Genomic DNA, 26733 nt, shown 5'->3' on the forward strand with positions numbered 1-26733 from the left:
TATAGTATAAGTTAAAAGGACCAAAACTCAAAAACTTAACTTTAACCACTGAACCATTAAAATGAGGTCAAGGTCACATGACATCTGGCCGTTAGACATGTACACCTTACAATTGTTCCATACAACAAATATAGTAGACCTATTGCATATATAGTATGAGAAAAACAGACCAAAACACAAAAATTTAACTTTGACTACTGAACCATGAAAATGAGGTCAAGGTCACATGACATCTGCCCGCTAGACATATATACCTTACAATCGTTCCATACAACAAATATAGTAGACCTATTGCATATAGTATGAGAAAAACAGACCAAAACACAAAAATTTAACTATAACCACCGAACCATGAAAATGAGGTCAAGGTCAGATGACACCTGCCAGTCGGACATGTATACCTTACAGTCCTTCCATACACTGAATATACTAGCCCTATTGCTTATAGTATCTGAGATATGGACTTGACCACCAAAACTTAACCTTGTTCACTGATCCATGAAATGAGGTCAAGGTCAAGTGAAAACTATATGACAGACATGAGGAACTTGCAAGGTACGCACATATCAAATATAGTTATCCTATTACTTATAATAAGAGAGAATTCAACATTACAAAAAATTTGAACTTTTTTTTCAAGTGGTCACTGAACCATGAAAATGAGGTCAAGGACATTGGACATGTGACTGACGGAAACTTCGTAACATGAGGCATCTATATACAAAGTATGAAGCATCCAGGTCTTCCACCTTCTAAAATACAAAGCTTTTAAGAAGTAAGCTAACACCGCCGCCGCCGCCGTAGCCGCCGTAGCCGCCGCCGGATCACTATCCCTATGTCGAGCTTTCTGCAACAAAAGTTGCAGGCTCGACAAAAAACAGAGAGTGGACGTGACCGCGAGTATGTGTACATCCCATCAACAAAAAGACACTAAGTACAGATCTGAGAGTACTTGCAGTTACTGACAGCTAGTTCAAAGCCAATTACAACTAATAAAAAGTAATGCATCTGAGACTAAATTATCAATCATTACACATCCAACATCCAATGGCACGGTAAACAACATCTCCGTAAAAATGAGGATGTGCTATCCCGTTTGAAATAAAAAAAATTACAGGTAGAACCAAACTTCAAAACCAAATTTAGAATTTAGTAAAGATTTTAAGTGATTTGTGGTAACTAAATCCCTGACTTAATATTATTTACCAGATCTAATACATAGATTTCGTTCATTAAAATCCAAAACGTTACAACAGACACGGGCAAAGCAGAGGTGTTGTGATATACAAACACTGTAAGATAGTGCCAAAGGAACATCACCATCCAAAAAAGGAAAATTAACAATAAGGAACAAAGTATTGAAAGCAAAACAAATACTTTTAAAATTATCAGTACACATGAGCATATAATTATCGAAAATAGATCAATACTTTTCGCTTGGGGTTGGATGACTTTTAAATAAAACGACCAAAACTCAATTAAAATCAACAAAGCACTAAAATGACCTTAAATATTAAACTTTTTGGGGCAATTTTATCAAGTGAGATGTAAATATTTCTGTACTTAACTTTTAAATTCAACTTATTTTTTTTTCATGTTAAAAATTCAATATCCTTATAAATGCATCAATATCCCATATCCTATTTACTTTTAGGACAAATATCCCGTATCCCTAAAATTAAAATGGCAAATATCCTGTATCCCAGTATACCCTATACAAGCCTCAGTCATGACAGTAAAATTAATAATTGCATATCATGCATTGGTTCACCGTTGTAGTTGATTAAACAGATATATAGAAGAATCAGGAACGATATTGTCCTTGGTCAAAATGTATATTTCATAATTTAAAAAAATCAGTGTACAAGGTCTAATATTAGCAACTGCATGGTGAACACTCTCAAAGTTTTTTTTATTTTATTAAAACACTTGCATTGACATTGGAAAATTGTGGAAGGGTTTCAACATGCCTGTCACTAAGAGAAGAAAAGTTAACCCCATTGCTAAAGCAAATATGATATTCTGGCCTTGTGGAATATGCTGTAACAATTGTAAAATATAATTTTTTTATAAAACTAAAACTGTTTAAATCATGTATGCTTATCTGTGATTCAATGTTATTTGTTTTATACCAAACACCTGCTTTTAACATGCATAGTATAATTGTTTTATTTGCTGATGCTTTATTACAAATGTCTATTATCTGAATTTGCAAAATACTTGTCTAACATTTCAAAAAAAAAATTAATGTGCATAACTTATTTCATCGACACAAACTTGTCTCATGTTAATTCAATATCTATATTTTTCTTCCACGGGCACATTTTAGAAGGACCTGTGCGCATTTAGATATTAAGTCAGTTCCATAAGGTTTTGATTGCAATTCATGCAATGTTTACAGAAAAACCCTGATACATGTAAATCGCTTTAGTGCTTTTTGAGGAATGGATTAGATTCTAAAAATGCATCAACTACATACATACATGTACATTACTATCTCTATGTGTTCTTTTACATCTCTATGAGTATGATGAGCATATATCAAATAATCACAGTTTAAAGACTAAGTACTATAGTATCTCTATGTGTTCTTATACATCTCTATATGACATTATTTCGATAATGTTTGGTCTATAATTTAAACCTCACACAGGTATATGTTTTCATGCGTCTGTCAGTTTCCATTATCATACAACCCTCTTCTAAATACATCACATATATACGGTTAATAGTTATTTCAAATATGTACCTCTTTAATGCATTTCTTCCGAAAATAACTTTTCAGCATGTTCGTCATACTTATGATGTTTGTCGCTAGTATGCGTTCTCTGTAAGTCTGAATTCATAGAATTTGGTACAAAATTAGATTTGCCTTGATTTGACTAGTATGCATTCTTGTGTGTCTATGTAAATATCACTCACACTGAACCTCAACGATAAACATCTCATTGTGAGTGTTATCTGCTTTATCCTCAGTATGTATTCTCATGTGTCTCTTTAAACTATCAGGTCGACTAAACTGTTTACCACATACATCACAGTCATTAGGTTTATCCCCTGTATGTGTTCTCGTGTGTCTCTGTAAACCACCAACCTGACTAAACCCTTTACCACATACATCACATTCATAAGGTTTATCACCTGTATGTGTTCTCATGTGACACTTTAAATTATCATTCTGACCAAACGATTTTCCACATACATCACAGTGATGATTTTTTTCGCCTGTATGTGTTCTCATGTGACTCTGTAAATTGCTAAGATTACTAAACAGTTTACCACATAAATCACAGCCATGATGTTTGTCTCCTGTATGTGTACTCATGTGTGACTTTAAATCACATTTTTGATTAAATTTTCTAGAGCAAACATCACATACATGAGTTTTTTCACCCGTATGTGTTCTCATATGATTCTTTAACTCATCACTGCGAGAGAATTTTCTAAAACAAACATCACATTTATAAGGTTTTTCACCTGTATGTATTCTTACATGTCTCTTTAAGTGACCGCTGAGACTAAATTCCCCGGCACAGACATCACATTTATAAGGTTTTTCTCCAGTATGTGTTCTCAAGTGTTTCTTCAAGTCATTACTTCGACTACATATCTTACCACAAATATCACATTTATGACGTGTTTCACCAGTATGTGTTCTCAAGTGTCTCTTTAAGTGACCACTATGACTAAATTCCCTGGCACAGACATCACATTTATGAAGTGTTTTACCAGCCTGTGTGTTGATGTGTCTCTGTAGAGTACCACTGAGTGTGACTAAATCCTCTCCTCCGTCTAACATCTTATTGATAATGTTTATCTCCAGTATGTAAGTTCTTGGACGACTCTGTAAGGAACAAAGAAAAATAAAGACATAAACTTTTTGATATCTTTCTGCAATTTACACATATCTATTTTAACATTGTTTGCAGCCATGGCATTTGCTCTTTCCATACTATATACAAAATGTACAAGAAGTATATACATATATGTACATGTATGCTGTACTGTCTCATTGATGTATACCTCACATCTTCTTTATTCACGAGGAAAAAATGTTGGTACAATGTAGATTATGTCTACATTAGAATGAAATTCAAAACAGTGTGGCTGTGGCCATTGATTGACATATTAAATTCATCCATTGACTGGGACAATTTAGGTAAACGTTTGTATGTAACGACCACTGATCACTATGTACTTTTTAAAGACACTTAAACTATGGGGTCGCCAAAGGTTCTCAACACCTTACTAAAGTAATTCAAAAAATTAATCAGAAATAACACGATGTTTTGATTTATATCAATTATATAAATCAAATCATAAAGGTTATTCCTGATTAATTTTTTGAATTATTTTATAATAAAAGGCGTTACGAAACCTTTGGTGACCCCAGAGTTTAAATGTCTGTCGTAGGTATGTCGTGAACAGTGGTCGTTACAGACAAACGTTCACGTAAATTGTCCCAGTCAGTGGATGAATTTAATGTGTCAATCAATGGCAACAGCCACACTGTTTTGAATTTCATTCTATTTACAGGATCTGAGTTCATACTTCCACTGCCTATGATTGTTAACTTTTCATGCATTGTACATGTAACTTGGATTGAGAGTGGTCTCATTGGCATGCATGCAGCATCTTCTTTTATATATGATAAATAAACTGTTGACTCAGTGATATGTCTCACCTGTCTGCTATATATATAAAATCAGGAAAGACAATCTGATCAACTGTTAACAGGAACATTGCTAATTAATGTGAAGGTGCTTAACCATGAACTAGGGATAGGACCCCAAAATTGTTGTCAAACTGATATGTTTGGATAGATATATATGCAACTTTATAGAAAAAAACACAATAAATTCGGTTACTGGACCATGATTGACCTAGGTTGCAACCAAACTATAGGAGTTGTATGGAATATCTACATGTATATACCCATAATGGGCCGGCGATTAGATACATGTAGTCAGTGGTTACGAAGTAAAATATCACATATGTTTTTCATTCATTGTTAGTACTAAAATGAGGACATTAATTTTCCAAATTGAAATGTTTGACATCTGTCAATGTTTTGGGGCTGTTTTACAGCTAACAATGATGTATAAGGTTTTTCTCATTGTTGAAGTCCAAGTGGTTGCCTCTAATTTCTTACAGGATGCATCTACATACTTTATTCACCCCTAGTTGTTGACCAAGTGGGGTTCGTGTTGCTTACCGTTAGTCTTTAGTTACCCATGTTGTGTCATGTGTACTAATGTGTCTGTTTGTCTTTTTCATTTTTAGCCATGGCGTTGTCAGTTTATTTTCGATTTATGAGTTTGACTGTCCCTCTGGTATCTTTCGTCCCTCTTGTATTTAACTTCGGAGGATAGTTGTCTCATAACATGATACATTGGCAATTATGTACAGGCACTGAATATGGTTACATGGAAATCTTACAATAATAAAAGTATTATTGTTACATTGGAGACAAATTGCCGGAATACAGGGCTGGGTAAGGATCTGATTAATTACGAATGTATAATTCTTATAGGATTTGCATATTAGGGAATACATTGATATGATCAGTCAGGGAACTTACTTAAATGAGTGATTTTCTGATTCACTAATTTAAGTAACATTATGTCCATAAAGGTTGGAAGTAAGAGTTGTCTTTCTTTAATAATCACCTATTTAAGTAGTACAAATTTATCACTGGAAGAAGTGATTTAATTTTATTGTAGCTTTAAATATAGAATACTAATGATCCAGGGACTAATAATGTTGCTAAAATTATCAGAAACAACATCTGTGTTGATAGGATGACCAGGTCATTTCAAGTGATGACCTTGTACTGAATCTAGTATAATGACATACAGTGTAAAAATCACCTGTTAAAGTACATGTATCATACCTCAATTTCCTTCCCAAAAATCACTTCTCTAAGTATCATTATTTTAATAACCCCCACTAATTTCAATACCCCCAAACAGTGATTTTTTTATAACGGAACAGTAGAATTTTATTACATAATCTGAAAGATGGAACCTTGAACTTTACAGGAAAAATACTCCCACTGCTGAGAAAAATCTGTTCAGAAAGTATCAGTTCATTATGTAAAGCCATTATTATAGCCTTTTTTCAACAAAAATAGAATTTGCAGCTACATGTAAATGATAGCATCAAAAGCATAAACCTTGCTACTTAAAGGAAGCAAAAAGTTCCATTTTTTTCAATTTTACTAATGAAAAGATATTATCTACACCTATGTGTTTAAAATTTTTTGGTAAAACTACAAAATCACAATTTGTGATAAAACTTCGAATTTGCTACTCAAATAAGTCCCCTGACTGATGATTGGTCGAGAGGACTTTCGGTATTTGATCTCGACGTTGGTTATTTTTTGATAGACAACGTTGACCGAACTTCTTTTTGTAACCAATGTAAAAAAGATAGCGGCGATAATAACAACGACGTTAATTCTTTTTATTTTCACTGCAAGTTAGTTCATGTAACTGTAAAATGAAATAATACACAAAAACATTCATTTGAAGGTTATTAAGAGTTTTTTGCTGTTTAATTTTTGTCAGATAGCAAATTTCATTGAGTACATATTTTAGCGTTAACCAACAAATATATTCATGTGCCAGCCATATTCAATTAATGACATAAATATACAATAAATGTGTAATAGCAATGAATAGAGGAAACGAGTATGAAAAAATATATATATTCCCTATCTCCAATTTAAAAGAATTATAAGGATTAAACGCCTTTTTAACATGTTGAAAGGAATTTATTGGTGTATAAACTGAAATCAGACTTTTATTTGTTTGTGAGTGACTTGGACTTTTATTTGTTTGTGAGTGGCTTGGTCGAGTTTAAACACCAATAAATTCCTTTAAAAAGGTGCTTAATCCTCATTATTCTTTTAAAATGTGTGTAATCCTATAAACAATACTAATTGAGTCTATGGTTGCATTGTGTTATTGTTACATTACTAAACTTCGTTGTACGCTAGGTTAATTAAACTTACACTTTCTTTAGAGGTGTTGCTTGATTATTTTTTTTCCGCCAATTTGATAAGAATAAAATTACTACCACCAATGACCACAAACTATCGGGACTCTGAAAATGAAAACAATGATTCCACCAATGGCACCATGCAGTTTCAACATGTCGGCAAATGATAAAATCAACTGCCTTCACTATAGACTTGCATTTTTATGCTTATTGGGTTTTTAAGCTAAGTTTGATATTGAAATTGGAAGTGAACATAACATCAGTAATAAACGGTAATGTCCTATCTGTTAAACTGATGATAATGTTGTTTACCGTCTTACATGACAAATTTCAGTCCAAACAAGCAAATAACAGCTTCTTCGTAGTTTACACGTTATACACTGTATTAAACTGTAAAGTCTATACCTAAATATTTTTCACTTCAGTTTGTAAAAAGTAAGATAACTCATCATCATGATCATCTTCTCACCAAAACTTACTTTTGTTTTTGAAGGGAGAATTTAAGTCCAGGGAAAGAGACCAACGCTATATATTTTGTTCTGTTCTGGTTAAGAAAATCCCTCCTTCAAAAGAGCACTTCGCACAATGACGAAATGAAAAATGTGGTAACAATGGCAATTTAAAAAATGGTCCAAAAATAATCCAGTTCTTTCCTGTTACCAAAAGGATTCAATTTTAAAAAGTTTTCTAATGGGAATAAGGAATAAGTTTAAGACACTATTTGTGATTTACTGGTATAGGCTGCAATAGTTTATCAAATGCCAATTATTGATTTTAGCATTTGTTACAGTAATACAAAAGGTTTAGAAATATATTCTAAAATATAGTCAGCTATGTCGGTAACATGAAAGTATCTTGAGTAACAGGACAACGGTTACAGGACAGATCGAGTTGATAACAGAAAGGATTTTTTCTCCAAAAAATGCTTTATTTTATCTGAGACTACTATAACACATGTGTTATAGTAGTCTCAGATTTTATAGTTTAAGAAAAATACATCATTTCAGATTGGTCACAATTAGACTGAGATAACAGAAAACAATGTCTGCTCATTTCTCCTTTGAAACTGTATTTGCAAGATGAAAAATCTGCCTAGGTATTAAATGAAAAATTCTAAAATAAATTCTTTTCTGTTACTATCTACTATACTAGAATTGCACAAATAATGTTCTCTGTTTTTCTATTTTTTTGTTTTTTTCATTCAATATATTGTATATCGGTTTGAAATTTATCTAATATGGTGATAATAACTTATATTTAATAAAATAGTTGGCATATAGTAGATTAAATTTTTGATTTATCAGTAACTTGAATTGTCTTGAACATCCTTCTTGTTACCGAGTATGGTTATGCTGTTATTTTTTATCAGGTAATATGACAGAACGTTACAGACAGGAATAAGGGAGCTACCATTTGATTTTTATGGGGGGGGGGGGGGGGGGGGGGGGGGGGCGTGGGGGCTAGGATGAAAATTTTTGTCCTGCTTTTTTTTTTTAGTTGTAATCTCTGTCCTGCCTTTTTATTTTTTTACTCTATTCGGTCCTGCCTTTTCTTTTTACTAGTTTATCCTGACTATTTTACACAAATTGTCATCCTGCCTTTTTTTTTACCAAGTTGCTCATCCTGCCTTTTTTTTTACTCAAAACTCCTGTCCTGCCTATTTTTTTCAAATTTCATCCTAACCCCTATCAATTTGATAAGATACTATAAAAACACCCGTACTGTTTTAATGCTGACAATGAAATATTCTCAGAAGGTACAAAAAAAAGGCTGTAACAGGAGAGAACAAGAAAATTATTTTTCTCCAAATTCTGATCTTTGGGGAGTTCAGTTTTTTTTAAACTGGCTGCTATGGCTGCTATTCACCTAAACAAATGGAGTCATACATTCAGGAAATGATGCTCTTCACATTACAGTACAAGGAATAATTTTTTGGTCTTTCAAACGTGTCCACAGGTGGAAAAACCCCAGTGGTTATAGGAGGGAAATTACCCCTGGGGACAACATACAAAAGACCCTTAAAAATGCAAAATTTTCTTACATGCTTAAGTTATAACAAAATCAGACCAGTAATGGAGAAGAATGGGGTTTGACCATTTACACTAAAATATCTTATTAGACGAAATATTAAAAAGATTTTTAATTGGTTGCAGTTGGTGCATTATCTACTCGAGTTAATACTGAAACTTAACATTTTCCAAAAAGAAGGGGTTAGCCTGAATAAAAAAATAATTGCTGGTGAAAGAGCTAGGGGACATGGATATTATACTTTTTCAGATATATTGTCTCATATATATATATATATATATATACCTAAAAAGACATACTAGGTAACGCCTCGTGAGATGAGTGTTGGTTACTGTCAAAGACCCTTACCGTCTTGCTTGGCGGAAGGTTTTTAATTATACGAGTTCGTAGTCCATGTAGAGCAAATCACAGGGACTCGGTTAGCAGATTAAAATTTTGTAAATCAATGTTTTTAATTTATTTTTTATTATTTCCTGTCTATTTGCATTACTATATTAACATATTTAACGTTGCCATCACTATTTCTTTGTTTTCAGGCAATGTGCAGTTTACTATCCATATCCATATACTGAAAAAACCTAAAGGGATCTAAGTCGCCATCTTGAATTGCCTTCCCTACTTTAAGTAAAAAATAATTAAAAATATTAATAAATTACTATATACCTTACAACAGCCCTCATTTTCTTCCGAAATTATTCTTCTATCACATGCATATTTTGATTTGTGGATTAACAGAACCCTTACGCAGTTTCAGTTGCATTCGTGTCAGAATATTCGAATTTCCCGGCGAAAGCAACGTATCATTCGGAAACTTCCAGGTTGATGCGTTTACTACAACGATAAATCCTTATAAACAGACGAGTGCTGTCCCCTTACTTCATACCTACGCCACACCAAGATATCCTTCATATAAATTAAATATCAAACAAAAATTTCTTTGAACAGTTAGTGCATGTATTGTTTCAATATCAGATTATCCTCCTATCCTTCCGCCCATTGAAAATATCAAATGATTGTCCCAAACTATCGTGTTGTATTTCTGAGATCTTCCTGATATTTTTCAAATCATGGATTTATGCAGTACAACATTTATATAATTAGAGGAGTATTTATGTATATGGAAAAGGGGCCTACTGATTGAACTTCATACATGCATGTATGATAAGTTAATATACTTTTTCAAAGTATTACTCAAAGTTGACCTACCAACCGGCCCTCCCCCTTTTTTTTATATCCTGGTCCTGTTATATTATAAATCCCATTGAACGTGTCAATATTTTAAGTAACTTCTTCATTTTATTGATGTGCCTACAAAAAAGTCAATGATTTATGTTACCCCGTTAGAAGAAAGGTTCTATTCGTTAACATGGTTAATCATTTTGCGCTCGATTCTCAGATCCGGACATCCTGGCATTTACATTTGTCAGGAGGTGATGTCATCCGGAATCCTCTAGATTTTTCATCTATTTGAAGGGGATTACTGATTATTTATGTTGCCGATTATTTTTTAACCAGAGGTTATAGCATGTTAAAAATCAAAATAGAGATATTATATAGTGTCTTTAACAGTATTAGAAGAGTAAAATTACTATATATATATTCAACTGGTTACGATATATATCAATTAAATGAATTTGCAATAAGTCTATGGAAAATCTAGAGGAATCTTATCCGCATCACCTCTCAACATTGTTTACATAACAAAAAAGCTAATCATTGATTGGTCAGTTACATGTTGTGATGTCACTGCAGATCTGAGAATATGTAATAATAAATCAGGGGACAGCACTCGTCTGTTTTTAAGGATTTATCGTTGTAGTAAACGCATCAACCTGGAAGTTTCCGAATGATACGTTGCTTTCGCCGGGAAATTTGAATATTCTGACACGAATGCAACTGAAACTGCGTAAGGGTTCTGTTAATCCACAAATCAAAATATGCATGTGATAGAAGAATAATTTCGGAAGAAAATGAGGGCTGTTGTAAGGTATATAGTAATTTATTAATATTTTTAATTATTTTTTACCTAAAGTAGGGAAGGCAATTCAAGATGGCGACTTAGATCCCTTTAGGTTTTTTCAGTATATGGATATGGATAGTAAACTGCACATTGCCAGAAAACAAAGAAATAGTGATGGCAACGTTAAATACGTTAATATAGTAATGCAGATAGACAGGAAATAATAAAAAATAAATTAAAAACATTGATTTACAAAATTTTAATCTGCTAACCGAGTCCCTGTGGAGCAAATCTTCTTTACATATATGCATATTTCAATCCAATTACAATAGAGCACCTAGCTCCTCACCGGATAGGTGAACTCCTAAATAGTTACTCTGTTTATTATGCATTATGAACAAAACACATTTAGTCATTGCTATTGTGTAAAAAATATTGGACTTTTCGATCAAGTATAACTTGCTTAACTGATAAGGATAAAATTGTAAAGTTGAGTGATTCGTTGTAAAAACGGAGGTGACATATGTCCACATCTGTACAGAACATAACAGAAGATAACGCTGCTCGTTCAGTTATGTCGGTTAAAGATCATTATAGCTTGCCTTATGTCATATATATGTCCTTATTTGTATACTGTGCCGACTCTGAATACAGCCAAATCGTCATTATAATTCATTCGGCCTATACAAACTCGACCTTTAACAATCTCGGCCTACATTTTTTTTTATGTAGAAATAATAAGAGACAAATACCACAACTTAACCTAAAAGACATCAGTTGTTAAGAGAAAAAAGATCAAAAGATCGTTAAATTTATATTTATATAGTTAGGGATGAGGTCAAACTGGCTATAAGTTTTGCCATCCTATATTGATTTTAGGGTTAATGAAATACATATTAAAGTTCGATCCTATTTATATATAGCGGGGGTCTGCATGGGGTTTTCAGAACAGAAAATACTGGGAAAACAGTGAAGAACAAATAGCTTAATAAATCAAGGACAAAATGCGTCAAAAACAATTTAAGAATAGGAAATTGTTGGGTGGTAAAATATAAAGAAAAGAGCCTCGAAAAAATAGGTCAAATGTATACCTATTACTAGAATTCTGATTGTATGTATTGGTACGATGTAATTCGTTTTCTTCCTGAGCATGTGTAAACTATTTGCCACTGGAAAACTATACAAACCGAGTAATCAATCATTGTAACAGTTAAGGAAGCACTCTTCATGATAGTAAATGCTAAACACATGCATGCTAAACTGCTTCAAAAAGCATTTTAATCTATTTTCAGTATTGTGTTAATTTGTTCTTTGATTGAGTTAAGCCATTTTAATTGATACTTTATAATGTAAAATTGAGAATGGAAATGGGTAATATGTGTCTTCCTATGTTGTGATGTTACACTTATTGTCTATTGTTTCAAATAAAGGCAACAGCAGTATCCAGCTTTTCGAAACTGTACCGCTGTTTCAAGTAAGATGTGAAGGGAGTGCTCTCTGCAAATTAGGAACCCTTATTGGTTAAATTGCCTTTCATAACCAATTCATCCTGATGTTCTATTGAATTAATTTCTTATTTCCATCATTATCGACCCCTATTACTGGATGCATGTATTGTTACAATGTAATTTGTCCTCGCCCTGAACATGCGTTAACTATTTGCCACGGCACATTCAGAAAATATACAAACAAGTTAGAAAACACCCTTCATGATAGAACATGATAAACATGTATTTAAACTGAGTATTCCTTTTTCGCATGTCTTTGCGTGGAAGGGGGGATACGTAGAGCTAGGATGTAAAATTTTGTCCTGCCCTTTTTATTGTAATCTTTGTCCGGCCTTTTTACTTCACGCTATTTGGTCCTGCTTTTTTATTAGTTTATCCTGATTTTTTTTTATACATAAATTGCTATCCTGCCTTATTTTTGGTTTATAGTGTCATCATGCCCTTTTTTTAAATTCTAGCACACCTCCCCTCTAAAAACCAAATGGTAGCTCCTTAGGTAACAATGTGGGGAGTCTTGTAAAAATCTATGTAAATTAAGTTTTGTATACTACATAGAACTTTTGAAATAATCCCTGAAGGGTATCTATGATTTATACAAAAACACACTTTTTTTTTGGTTCAATTTTTAATAAAAACATATTTCAAAACATTTCGTTATAGGCAGTCAGTTTGTCACTTTGTAAAAAATAAGCTCAAAAACATCGCAGGAGAAAAATTGACTTGCGATTTGTTTTATGTCTCACTGTGACTTTGAGCTGAAGAACAGCAATGAGAGCGCTACTGCTTTGCTTTTTGTGTCATTTACTGTGCCAATACTGATTTTCAATTTGTGTTATGAATATCATAGATACCCCGTATCCTTTCAACTCTATTATGATGGCTAGTTTTCCCGCCAATATTTGTTGTTCTCTCCGGATGTTCAGTCTATGTATGTATTCTCATGTGAATCTCTATGAAACTACTATGCATGTATTTTCATGTGTTTCTGTAAAGAAGCAATGCATGCTGAATAAACCCTTTACCACACACATCACAGTCATGAGGTTTGTCACCGGTATGTGTTCTCATGTGCCTTCTTAAATGACCAAGCAATCTAAAATCTTTACCACATACATTTTTGTACATGTACATCACACTTATGAGGTTTATCACCTTTGTGTGTTCTCATATGAGTCTGTAAACTACATTTATATACTGATCATAACAAAACAGTCAACTAAAACACATAAAAAATACAGCAATAATTGACAACTAATTAAAATGTATCTCATTACTGTGGCTCGATATCCTTAATTGGGACAGTCACATATACAGGATGTACTATGTGTTATCATGCGTCTCTCTCTGTTCTTCATCAAGCTTAAACCACATATATTATCCATCACAGTCATGAGATTTCTCATGTTTATCACATACTGACTAAATATTTTTCCACATACATCACAGTTATAAGGTTTATCGCCTGTATGTGTTCTCTGTGACGTTGTACGTAAATTACTATGATGAACAAACGTGTTTTCATAATCATTAAAGTCATGCAGTTTTCAACTGTATGTGTTGTAAATTACTTAGACGAATTAAATCTTGATCACAAACATGTCATAAGGTTAATCACCATGCAGTATGTGTTTTCATGTGACTTTGCAGATGTTCAAGCCGACTAAACACTTTACTACATACATCACAATTATGAGAGTTATCACCTGTATGTGTTCTCATGTGTCTCTTCAAATCATACAACCGACTAAACACTTTGCCACATACATCACAGTTATGAGATTTATTGCCTGTATGTGTTCTTGTGTGTCTCTGCAAACTACTAAGAGAACTAAACCGTTTACCACATAAATCACAGCAATAAGGTTTGTCTCCAGTATGTGTACTCATGTGTGACTTAAGGTGACTTCCTTGAGAAAATTCACAAGCACACACATCACATTTATAAGGTTTTTCACCAGTATGTGTTCTCATGTGTGACTTTAGCTCATCTTTTCGAGAAAATTCACTACCACAAACATCACATTTATGAGGTTTTTCGCCAGTATGTGTTCTCAAATGTCTCTTTAAGTGACAACATTGAGTAAATTCTCTAGCACAAACATCACATTTATAAGGTTTTTCATTTGTATGTGTTTTTATATGTGTCTTTAAGTCACTTCTCTTACTAAATTCTCTAAAACAAACATCACATTTATAAAGTGAACCAGTCTGTGTTCTTATGTGTCTCTGTAGAGTACCTTTGATTGTGACTAAATCCGCTCCTCCCTCTAACATCATTGATAATGTTTATCTCCAGTATGTGCGTTTTTGTACGACTCTGTAAGGAACACACAAAAAAAGAAATATAAACCTTTTGATACTTTTCTGCAATTTACATAATATAAAATATCTATTTTAACATTCTCTGTACATGCTTGGTAATTCTAATTTATGCTATATACAACATCTGCAAGAATTTTATATGATGTACTGCCTCATTGATGTACTTCACATCTTCGTTATTCATGAGGAAACCAAATTTGGTAGATTATGTAGATGAAAACATACATTTAATGTAAAGGCTCTGTGTTGAAGACTGTACTTTGACACATAAACTTTTTTATTCATTGTATCTTGTTAGGTGAGTTGTCTCATTGGCACTGAAGCCACATACTCTTTTATCTATAGAAAATAAACTGTTGACTCAAAGATATGTCTCGCCTGTCTGCATAAATAATATCAGGAAAGATAATCTGAGGAACTGTTAACAGGAACATTGCTAATTATTGTAAAGTTGCTTAACCATGAACTAGGGATAGGACCTCAAGATAGTTGTCAATCTGATATGCTTGGATAGATATATGCAACTTTCAAATGACTTTATAAAAAATTGCACAATAAATTCAGTTACTGGACCATGATTTACCTAGGTTTCAATCAAACTGTAGGAGTTGTGGGGAATATCTATATGGGGGGCACAGGCACTTGTCTCAGAAAATAAAATCCTATAACACAAGGTACTTACCTTGCATTTTAGAAAAATGTCCGGCGGTGACAAAATTCCGTTATATGCTGCTTTCTATACTGTCAACCCGACTAAAACTTGTTATATCGTAAATCTAAATTGATTTATCTTTACAATGGTGTATAACACGCAATAAATTTGTTGTCGGAATCATCCGTAGCAATCCTACCAAAGTATGTCAATCGTAATAATTTTGCCAACCGCTGATGAATTGGCAATAAACGTGTCACGTCTCCTTATATATCTCGGTTTCCGATTGGTCAATCTTATGGGAACGTCTAAATGATTATCAGAGTTATCTGATCTTGTTTCATGTTCCTCCGTAAAGTCAAGAGAGAGTCTGAATGACATTGACATCATTGGAAAATTTGTATCTAAAAAAAGGAAACTCGTAACTTATTAGACATACCACAAATAACACTGTCTTGTGAGGTTTTTATCAAGGTATCTTATACAATTTTACTAACTGGGGGATAAGTTCTATTCAGACAAAAAAAAACATTTTTTTCTGAAACAGTTTTTATAATTAATCATTTACTGCGAGATGTTTTTTGCCAAATTTTCAGCAGTTAGCAAAATTATTACGATTGACATACTTGGGTAGGATTTCTACGGATGATTCCGACAACAAATGTAGGCGTCGTTTGTTTTCTCTTATTTTTAGTGTTAATTCACATTGCGATAAGACGTGTCATGGTACTTGTCTATCCCAAATTCATGTATTTGGTTTTGATGTTATATTTGTTATACTCGTGGGATTTTGTCTGATGCTTGGTCCGTTTCTGTGTGTGATACATTTTAGTGTTGTGTCGTTGTTCTCCTCTTATATTTAATGTGTTTCCCTCAGTTTTGGTTTGTTACCCTGATTTTGTTTTTTGTCCATGGATTTATGAGTTTTGAACAGCGGTATACTACTGTTGCCTTTATTTATAAACCATTGTAAAGATAAATCAACTTAGTTTTACGATATCACAAGTTTAAGTAGGGTTGACAGCCTAGAAAGCGGCATATAACAGAATTTCATCACCACCTGACATTTTTCTAAAATGCAAGTTAAGTCCCTTGTGTTATATTAAGGTATATAGGAATTTTTTTTCTGAGACAAGTGCCTGTGTTGTCTCATAAAATTTGGCAATCATGTATAACACAACATCTTGAACATGTTATTTACCGTCTTAAACGACAAACAAATTTCAGTCCGGACAAGCAGATAACAGCTTCTTCATACATTTGTCATATTTACACGTTATAAACGGAATACACCTTATCGCTATTTGTCCGCCATTACTAGATATCACAAAGGTTCCCGCAAAATTTTGACGTCATAAAACAAAATATCTGACGTCACAATGAAAAAGTGATTGTTGTATGGGTCAAAAGTTCAAGCGGCCGGATTAGCGATAAGGATTAAGGTGTATGAACTGTAAAGTCTACTCATATATTTTTCACTTCAGTTTGTAAAAAGAAAGACAAATCATCATCTCATCCACAGGAGCTAGACGTTCTGTCAATAGTAATAAACTATTGACAATGGGAAGAAAATAGTGTCCATCTATATATCTAAACTTACTTTGTTTTTGAAGGGAGAATATAAGTCGAGGGAAAGAGACCAACGTTATCTTCTTCTTTATATCTATTTCTCCTTCCAGTTATGGAACACCTCCTTATTAATGAATACAAATCACCGTTTGAACTTTCGTATAGGCATGAAAGAATCCGGGTACGTTCGCCCTGGTATCTGTTTGCCCTGATTCCTGTTCGCCCAGTGTCCATTCGCCCTGATTTTTAATTTTTTCTAATTGTTATAATTTCCTAATTTTAAGTATTGTCAGTTGAACAAAATATGTTAAAGTTTGTTGAAAAATTGACAAAATATTTATATTCCCGCAATCAATTTATCATTTTCCCTTTGATTTACAGAGTAGAATACTGGAATACAATATATTTCTCTTTATTGATGACTACTCTCAGAGTATAATACTAAATGAATTTGTAAACAAACATGTTTCATGATTTACAGTTCGTACATCATTGTTTTTATTAATTTCAAGCTGAATATTTTATCAAAACAAAACGTTTGATTTTTATTAATAATCCATCACTGAAAAGACAAGTATCAAAACTGAGACTACATTGAACAATTATAATGATCCTAAACAAGCCATAAACTTTTAAATATTTCGCTGTTTCCATAAATTTCAAGAATATATACCATAGAAATATCTGAATAAGTTTATTCAATTTCAATGCCCTGAATCAGAGACATATATACCAAGGGCGAACATGTTATTAGGGCGAACGGTCCCGATACCGGCATGAAACATGTGAAATTATTTATTGAATGTTTAAATATTACTTTCATGATATAGGTAAACTCCAACATAGTTTGTGTATTATTGTGGTATTCTATTATTGTCATTTTGTTTATTTTCTTTGGTTACATCTTCTGATATCAAATTCGGACTTCTCTTGGAACTGAATTTTAATGTGCGTATTGTTATGCGTTTACTTTTCTGCATTGGATAGAGGTATTAGGGGGGGGGGGAGGGGTTGAGATCTCACAAACATGTTTAACCCCGCCGCATTTTTGCGCCTGTCCCAAGTCAGGAGCCTCTGACCTTTGTTAGTCTTGTATTATTTTAACTTTTAGTTTCTTGTGTACAATTTGGAGTTTAGTATGACGTTCATTATCACTGAACTAGTATATATTTGTTTAGGGGCCAGCTGAAGGACGCCTCCGGGTGCGGGAATTTCTCGTTGCATTGAAGACCTGTTGGTGACCTTCTGCTGTTGTCTGCTCTATGGTCGGGTTGTTGTCTCTTTGGCACATTCCCCATTTCCATTCTCAATTTTATAATACATTGTGTTATTGCTATATCATGGTCAGTAACTGATTTTATTGTGGTATTTTCTATAAAGTCATTTGAAAGTTGCATATCTATCCAAGCATATCAGATTGACAACTATCTTGAGGTCCTATCCCTAGTTCATGGTTAAGCAACTTTACATTAATAAGCAATGTTGCTGTTAACAGTTCCTCAGATTGTCTTTCCTGATTTTATTTATGCAGACAGGCGAGACATATCGTTGAGTCAACAGTTTATTTTCTATAGATAAAAGAATATGTGGCTTCAGTGCTAATGAGACAATTCACCATCCAAGATACAATGAATAAAAAAGTTTATATGTCAAAGTACAGTCTTCAACACAGAGCCTTTACATTAAATGTATGTTTTCATCTACATAATCTACCAAATTTGGTTTCCTCATGAGTAACGAAGATGTGAGGCATATATATCAATGAGGCAGTACATCATATGATATTCTTGTACATGTTGTATATATAGCATGGAATTAGAATTACCAAACACACAGAGAATGTTAAAATAGATATTTTATATTTTGTAAATTGCAGAACAGTATCAAAAGGTTTATAAATATTGAATTGATCATGTTTATTTTTGTGTGTTCCTTACAGAGTCGTACAAAAAAACGCACATACTGGAGATAAACATTATCAATGATGTTAGAGGGAGGAGAGGATTTAGTCACACTCAACGGTACTCTATAGAAACACATAAGAACACAGACTGGGACAAATGTGAGAACACATACAAATAAAAACCTTATAAATGTGATGTTTGTGCTAGAGAATTTACTCAATGTAGTCACTTAAAGGGACATTTGTGAACACAGTCTGGCGAAAAACCAAATAAATGCGATGTTTGTGGTAGTGAATTTTCTCGACCGTATCCAAAAGGGGGGGATAAGTTCAGGGGGTTGTACCCCCTTTTTTTGGCCCATCAATGCATTTGAATGGGGACATATAGTTGGACCCCCCCTTTTTTGTCCTGGGTTGGGACCCCCTTATTTAGAATGGCTGGATCCGCTCCTGAGTATGGTGTTCATTATCACTGAACTAGTATATGTATTTGTTTAGGGGCCAGCTGAAGGACGTTTCCGGGTGCGGGAATTTCTCGCTGCATTGAAGACCTGTTGATGACCTTCTGCTGTTGTCTGCTCTATGGTCGGGTTGTTGTCTCTTTGACACATTCCCCATTTCCATTGTCTACAAAGTGAGGTTCCTAGATACATGTACTTATGTTGTGTTTTGAGTTATTTTAAATCTTACTTTTTGAAGAACCCTATTGATTCAATAAACAAAAATATCAAATATGTAATAATAAAAATGTTGGACGTAATGCCGACAACAAATTGGTTTAATTCAGTTGGTTAATTTCTACTTCAACAAATAGTCGGTAAACTAATTGTTACCAATTGTACATCCTTACGAAGATACTTTTTTTTGTACTCTTATGACATGTATGACATTTGACTGATTATGGATGTGCATAGCGGTTGATGCATGCGTAACAGGAGACGCTTTTCCTGTCGTCACACACTAATTGGCTCCTTTTAGATTTCACGAGAATCCCTCACTTTTTATTTGTTACCGGGATTCGTCTTCTCACGGTGGGTATGGTTGTCCTGCGAGAGAACGTTCTGTGCTGGTGATTTGGTCCTGTCAGGTGCTGATGGGTCCTGATTCTGTGCTGGTGGGTTTGTTTACATTGTATCAGAACGGCAATAAAACGACTGTTTTGTTGCTTAATTTTTCTCTGATGCGTCATAAGTACCATGCAAAGTATATTACAACAATATTATATTGCAAAAGTCGTGCAAGTTCGTTAAACGGAATTGTCCTGACGCTGTGCTGGTGATAAGAAAAACGGTCCTGGTTCTGTGCTCCTATGTCCTGGTTCTGTGCCTTTATATTTTAGTTAAAAGTGGCATATATTCAAGATCATTGATGCTGTACTGTTATTGACTAATTAACTGTTGTCTGCTTTCTTGAAATTGACATTGTTGTGAATCTGTTTACTGTTATTATGAGAGAAAAAATACCCCTATTTTTTAAATTTTTTTTTTAAAGTAACTGTAATCTTATGTATTGGCCTGATAATGGAACCCTTCTTGCCCCCTTTTAAGATAAGAAAATATGTTTACGATTTTCGGGATTACGATCATTTTGCAAGATCACCAAAATACGTTGTAATTTATACAATACTTGTATAAAGTAGATGATGTGGCATGTTTGTTGTCAATGGACAAATTTCCATAAGAAACCAAAGGAAGTATGTGTTAACAACCAAGCCACAATAAAAAAATATTTTGGTTTGCCAAAACCCTACCCAAAGGTTGAGACAGTGGGTAGGTAGGTAGGCATTTTCTTTTTCTTTTTTTCAAAAAAGGAAATTGAAGTATCGGGTGTTTATAAGTCTTCATGCCTTTCTGATTAAAAAAAAACTTCTTCAAATCAGGACAATAAAGAATTTGAGTAGGCAGCTTTTTTCTGGGTAGGTAGGGTTTGGGCAAACAAACCTATTCTTTTTTATGGCCCCATACGTCATCGTATGACCTTCAACAATAACCCATAAAATAAAAATGTAAAAGGTTTTGCATAAAAACGAAAAAAAATATAGAACAAAGGACTTTATGAGCGTTTGAATCATATGTCTTTAGCAGCTTAAAACACATTTGTTTGTGAACAATTTAGTGCTGACTATAAGAATGACAATAGTATTGCGGGTTTGTTTGTTTTTTTTTTGGGGGGGGGGGGGATTGGGGATAAGTTAGAGCGAGGTTACAGTGAAAGTTTTAAGCTTGGAATAGTTTCTCGTAAGATTTAAAAGTATGTTGTACTTTAAAAGAAAATGTATCTTATAGCTATTAAGAATCACTTGCTATATCTGTAAGATTTTTTCAACATGATTTTTTTGTCTGAACGGTTATCAGGTATTTTTTTTCGGAAGTTCGATAGAACACTAAAAAAAATTCACTATTTTATGAAAGGGCAGACTAGAATATGTCAGAGAATGAAGACGAGATTTTTGTTATGTTTAGCATGGGATCAACACAAGGGTACATTATCCTTAAAGATCTATTTAAAAGTATTTGAAACTACCGTTTGCTTTGTTAATTGTGCCTTCAATTCCAAAAATTAAAATATCTCGTAGCTTCATACTACTAATTGAGTATAAAACAAGTATATAAGTTTAAAAAAGAAATTCTTAGATTAAACACCTACATTTAACTTTTAAAGGTCGACTCATAACAGTTTAAAACAAATGAATACAAATCTACACACACAAATAACTGGCTTAATTTCAACTGGTTATCAACCCGAATCGCTATAAGATCATATATAAGCTTACCTGTGTCGAGGGGTCGTGTGAGGTTCATGTATTGTCTTGGCGTCCGCAATTACAAAAAGATCTTTTCTGAAATTACTTGACCAAATGTTACCAAATGATTTTTCAAGAGTGAATCTAGAAAAAACAATATTCATCCACAAACATGACCACTGTCTGTTAAAATGTATTCGAGTTTCTAGTTACAGCCGATTCCATTGAGTATGTACGCAAAGGAAATATCTTTGGTTAGCTTGCTTGTTAGCTATAGTTAGGTAAAGTATACCTACCTCCTTTCGAAGTAGCCTGGTCCTACAGACAGAAAGATGTGTCATTTGTCGGACTAGTCTACTCTTAAAGTAGGATAGTTTACATAACCTAACAATGACTTTTCTGTTCAGCAAGCAAGATATTCCCTTTGTCTACACACTCATTGAAATCGGCTTTAATATTGCAAAAGTTCAAGCAATTAAAAAAATATTTCAGAAAAGAAGATGGAAATGTGAAAGTTTCCGTGCGTCAGGTGCAACAATATACGAACAGCTAACATGCCTCGTCAGGGTGGAAGCTAAAAAGTCCACGAAAATTTGATTTAAAACCTTTATTCGTTCCATCAAAGTTATTGAGATTTTGTTGAGGATTTAACCATCTACGACAACAAGATTATTTTTTAAAAATTTACAGCTCTTCTATAAATATATATGCAAAGCAAACCATTGATCAAATTGCTTGCTGTTATTGTTTGGATGTTTGTAAACGACAGGTAAGTATAAAAAAAGAAGATGTGGTATGATTGCCAATGAAACAACTATCCACAAAAGACCAAAATGACACAGACAATAACAACTATTATAGGTCACCGTACGGCCTTCAACGATGAGCAAAGCCCATACCGCATAGTCAGCTATAATAGGCCCGATAAGACAATGTAAAACAATTCAAACGAGAAAACTAACGGCCTCATAGTCTGTTTACTATATACTAGAATTTGTTTGGACAATAAACATTAACTTCAATTCCTGTCAGTTTGTATTTGTCCAATCAAATCCCAGTATGTATTGAAACTCCGCCTACCTATTGTTTGAAAACATCCAAGCAAAAATAGCAAGCAAGTCAATCAAAGTTTTTTTTGGCATGTTTTTATAGAAGAGCTGTGCTATATAATGCAAAGAAGCGTTTAAGTCTTTCGCCAAAAAATACTATCAATTTCTTTTTGTCCTATGTAAACTTCCGTACCATTTCCTTCCATTCATGATCATTAAATTGAACTGTAAAATATTTCTTGGTACCTTCTTAATTCCTTTATAAGTCTTATGTAAACATAATTATGACAATAACTGTTGTGAGCACAAGATTCACTGCACACTTTTAAAGTTCTGCTTCATCAATGTTTTGAGACTTTTTTAATCGATATCAATTTGGAATTTTTGTATATGAGAACATGGTTTATCTATTAGTTGAAAATGCAGCTTTGAACTAGCTTTCAGTACCTGCGAGCATTCGTTGTTCAATAATGTGTGTCTTTGTGTTATTATTTTATGTGATAAATTGTTGTGTTGGTACACCACTGTAACAATGAAGGAGTAAATGAGGAGGGTTGGTTGGGTGGAAGTGGGGAGGGGTATGCGGAGCGCTAACAAACATGTCTATGCGGTATGGGCTTTGATCATTGTTGAAGCATCAATGTAAGGGGCATTTAATATCTTAATAAAACTATTCTTATTTTAGATACTATATATTGTTATCTGATATTGGACGAAAGATGTTGCCCTTTTATGTAATTATGTAATACAAGTTTGACTGTCCCTTTGGTATCTTTCGTCCCTCTTTTACGATCATTTGAAAACACATATATAAACAGCCAAATGGATGCACAAGAGCTAAAATAGGAGTCATAGATCCTATTGACAACACTTATCTGCCCAATTTTATTGATTTTGTAAAATTTGTTTCAAATATGACCAACTTCTTATCCAAAATCACCAGCACCGTATGATCAGGACCCACCAGCACAATGACAGGAACCACCAGCACAGTATCAGGACATGAATAAATTGAGAAAATGCAAAATTTTAATAAATTGCAATGTTTTTTCACAAAATAGTTTTGTCGTGTGGATTGTGGTATAGTAAGCGGACTCTATGAGCATTTTTGTTTTATTTTTTCAGTTCTAGATTTTCTGAAAATGAGCATTTTTGTGTTACGCTTACTGAAACAGTTTAGAGGGTCAACTTTTTAATGGTTTACATATGAACCCATAAGAAACAAAATTGAAAAATCTCAACTGTTTTCTTCCATTTTTTATGAGTGAAAACGTCAAAAATCATCATTTTCGTCTTTGTTTACATTTTTTCATTGATCACCAACACCCGTCAGGACCGAATCACCAGCATAGAACGTTCTCTTGCAGGAAAACCATACCCACCGTGCTTCTGAACGTTTAATAATCATTTTTACAGATTCAAAAATGGGTAAACTACTGTTACATATCAAGGTCGCTTATAAAGCTACTTTAAATTGTTTAATTTCATAGACAGTCCGATTTGGTTTAACCATAATGATTGATTGCCCCAAATAAATAACATTAATTATATTAATCAGTGAAAAAAAAAATGTTAACATGTAATGAATATTAAAAAAAAAATGTATAACTGTTTCAAAAGTATTTATCTTTGAGATTCCTTTCGGATAATTAACATGCTCAGCACATTTATTAGTTACATGGCGTATTAGGTCAATAGCACACCGTGACCGTGTAACGAATTATCTTACCAACTATCTACAAATGTGGTATTTGTCTATACGAAAAAAAAATGCCAACTATAACAACTTTTTATTATATGATAAAATTGAGAAAGGAAATGGTGAATATGTCAAAGCGACAACCACCCGACCATAGAGCAAACAACAGCCGAAGGCAACCAATGGGTCTTCAATGTAGCGAGAATTCCCGCACCCGTAGGTGTCCTTCAGCTAGCCCCTAAAATATGCATAATAGTACAGTGATAATGGACGTCATACTAAACTCCGAATTATACACAAGAAACTAAAATTTAAAATCATACAAGACTAACAAAGGCCAGAGGCTCCTGACTTGGGAATGAATTTATTTCAATCGTGTATTACATGTATTCAGCCAGTTTATTTCTTCGTCCTTTCAGATTTTGTTTTGTTTTGAGAGAGAAGTATAACTCCGTTATGCCAACGGTAATAACTTGTTAGCTTTAATCAAGTTTTATGAAATTATTTCAACCTTTCATCGTCATTTAGTCGTCTGTTGAATCCTTTCAGATTTTTCCTCAACACCGTGTTGTTTTTATAAAGGGTTGTGGCATCTTTTTTGTTTTGAAAGGGAAGTTACTCCTTACTATTAAACCCCATATGGTTGCTAACCCTATATGGTACATGTAACTAACCATGTGACACTCTATACCAAATATACATAGTCACCACGTGTAGTCCATTAACCAATCATATCCCCATAAATCTATTGGCGGTATGATAAAAATCATTACAAGCAAATAAAGACATAAAGCGGAAAATATACACCGACTGTTCAAGATTACCTCCATAGCACAGTTTTGAGCTCCGAAGCATGGCGACCACATTACATATTCGTATTGAAGAACACAGCAACAGGGTAATAGCAGCAAATTGTGAATTATATAAGGCAAAGAAACCCAAAAAATGCTCTCGTAGATTGACCGATATTGGTTCTGTGAAATACAGAAATTATATGAACATGAAGACCACGATGCTTACTCTGATCTGAGACTACTATAACACAAGTCTCAGCTCTGATAGGATTTAAAACTTGACAGAAAATATCATTCGAATAGAATTGATCCCGAGGAATGTCCATAGAAGTTTAAAAAAGTAATACAAAAGGATTAGAAACTGAATGAAAACTAACAATTGCAACTATAGAGGCTCTCAAGAGCCTGTGTCGCTCACCTTGGTCTATGTGCATATTAAACAATGGACACAGATAAATTCATGACAAAATTGTGTTTTGGTGATCATGATGTGTTTGTAGATCTTACTTTACTGGACATTCTTCTTGCGACAATTATCTCCATCTATAATGAACTTGGCCCAGTAATTACAGCGGAAAATATTTTCTAAAAATTTACAAAAATTTACAAAAATTTATGAAAATTGTTAAAAAATGACTATAAAAGGCAATAACTCCTTAAGGGATAAACTGACAATTTTGGGCATGTTGACTTATTTGTAGATCTTACTTTGCTGAACATTATTGCTGTTTACACTTTATCTCTATCTATAATAATATTCAAGATAATAACCAAAAACTGAAAAATTTCCTTAAAATTACTTATTTCAACCCACCATTTTTTCTTTAAAAATGTCCTGTACCAAGTCAGGAATATGGCCATTGTTATATTATAGTTCGTTTCTGTGTGTGTTACAATTTAACGTTGCGTCGTTTGTTTTCTCTTATTTTTGAGTGTAAATTGACATTGCGATAAGACGTGTCACGGTACTTGTCTATCCCAAATTCATGTATTTGGTTTTGATGTTATATTTGTTATTCTCGTGGGATTTTGTATGATGCTTGGTCCGTTTCTGTGTGTGTTAGTTACATTGTAGTGTTGTGTCGTTGTTCTCCTCTTATATTTATGCGTTTCCGTCAGTTTTAGTTTGTTACCCCGATTTTGTTTTTTGTCCATGGATTAATGAGTTTGAACAGCGGTATACTACTGTTGCCTTTATTTATTCAGGGGCAGCAACCGAACAACGGGTTGTCCGATTTGTCTGAAAATTTAAGGGCAGATAGATCTTGACCTGATAAACAATTTATCCCCTGTCAGATTTGCTCTAAATGCTTTGGTTTGGAGATATAAGCCAAAATCTACATTTCTCCCCCATGTACTATTTTTAGCCATGGCGGCCATCTTGGTTGGTTGGCAGGGTCACGCCACACATTTTTAAAACTAGATACCCAAATGATGATTGTGGCCTAGTTTTGTTAAATTTGACCCAGTAGTTTCAGAGCAGAAGATTTTTTAGAAGGATTCT

At 33.5% G+C, this 26733-nt stretch overlaps 1 protein-coding gene and 1 long non-coding RNA gene across 2 annotated transcripts in view; both read right to left on the reverse strand.

Annotated features, from left to right (window-relative positions):
* LOC139516643 (uncharacterized) overlaps positions 1 to 26733 on the reverse strand; it is a 681292-nt gene that overhangs the window by 117803 nt on the left and 536756 nt on the right. The window lies entirely within an intron of this gene.
* On the reverse strand, positions 1798 to 17167 carry LOC139518160 (zinc finger protein 271-like). The gene is made up of 5 exons (XM_071309853.1): positions 17073 to 17167; positions 14114 to 14815; positions 13820 to 13995; positions 13477 to 13661; positions 1798 to 3844 (listed from the first exon to the last, which is right to left on the reverse strand). Exons 2-5 carry the CDS (start codon positions 14773 to 14775, stop codon positions 2915 to 2917), a joined length of 1953 nt encoding a protein of 650 aa, XP_071165954.1. The 5' UTR covers positions 14776 to 14815; positions 17073 to 17167; the 3' UTR covers positions 1798 to 2914.

The sequence above is a fragment of the Mytilus edulis genome, chromosome 3, assembly GCF_963676685.1.
Source record: "Mytilus edulis chromosome 3, xbMytEdul2.2, whole genome shotgun sequence".
In the NCBI taxonomy this organism is placed as follows: Eukaryota; Metazoa; Mollusca; class Bivalvia; order Mytilida; family Mytilidae; genus Mytilus; species Mytilus edulis.

Bases quoted from the DNA above. Each gene is read 5' to 3' on its own strand.
- LOC139518160 (XM_071309853.1), bottom strand. From the start codon at position 14,775: ATGATGTTAGAGGGAGGAGCGGATTTAGTCACAATCAAAGGTACTCTA. The intron at 13,996-14,113 runs GTGATTAACCTT...TGTTCATCATAG, and splicing joins ATGAAAACACATACTGCATG to TAATTTACGTACAACGTCAC. The intron at 13,662-13,819 runs GTACATCCTGTA...GACTCATATGAG, and splicing joins GAGACGCATGATAACACATA to AACACACAAAGGTGATAAAC.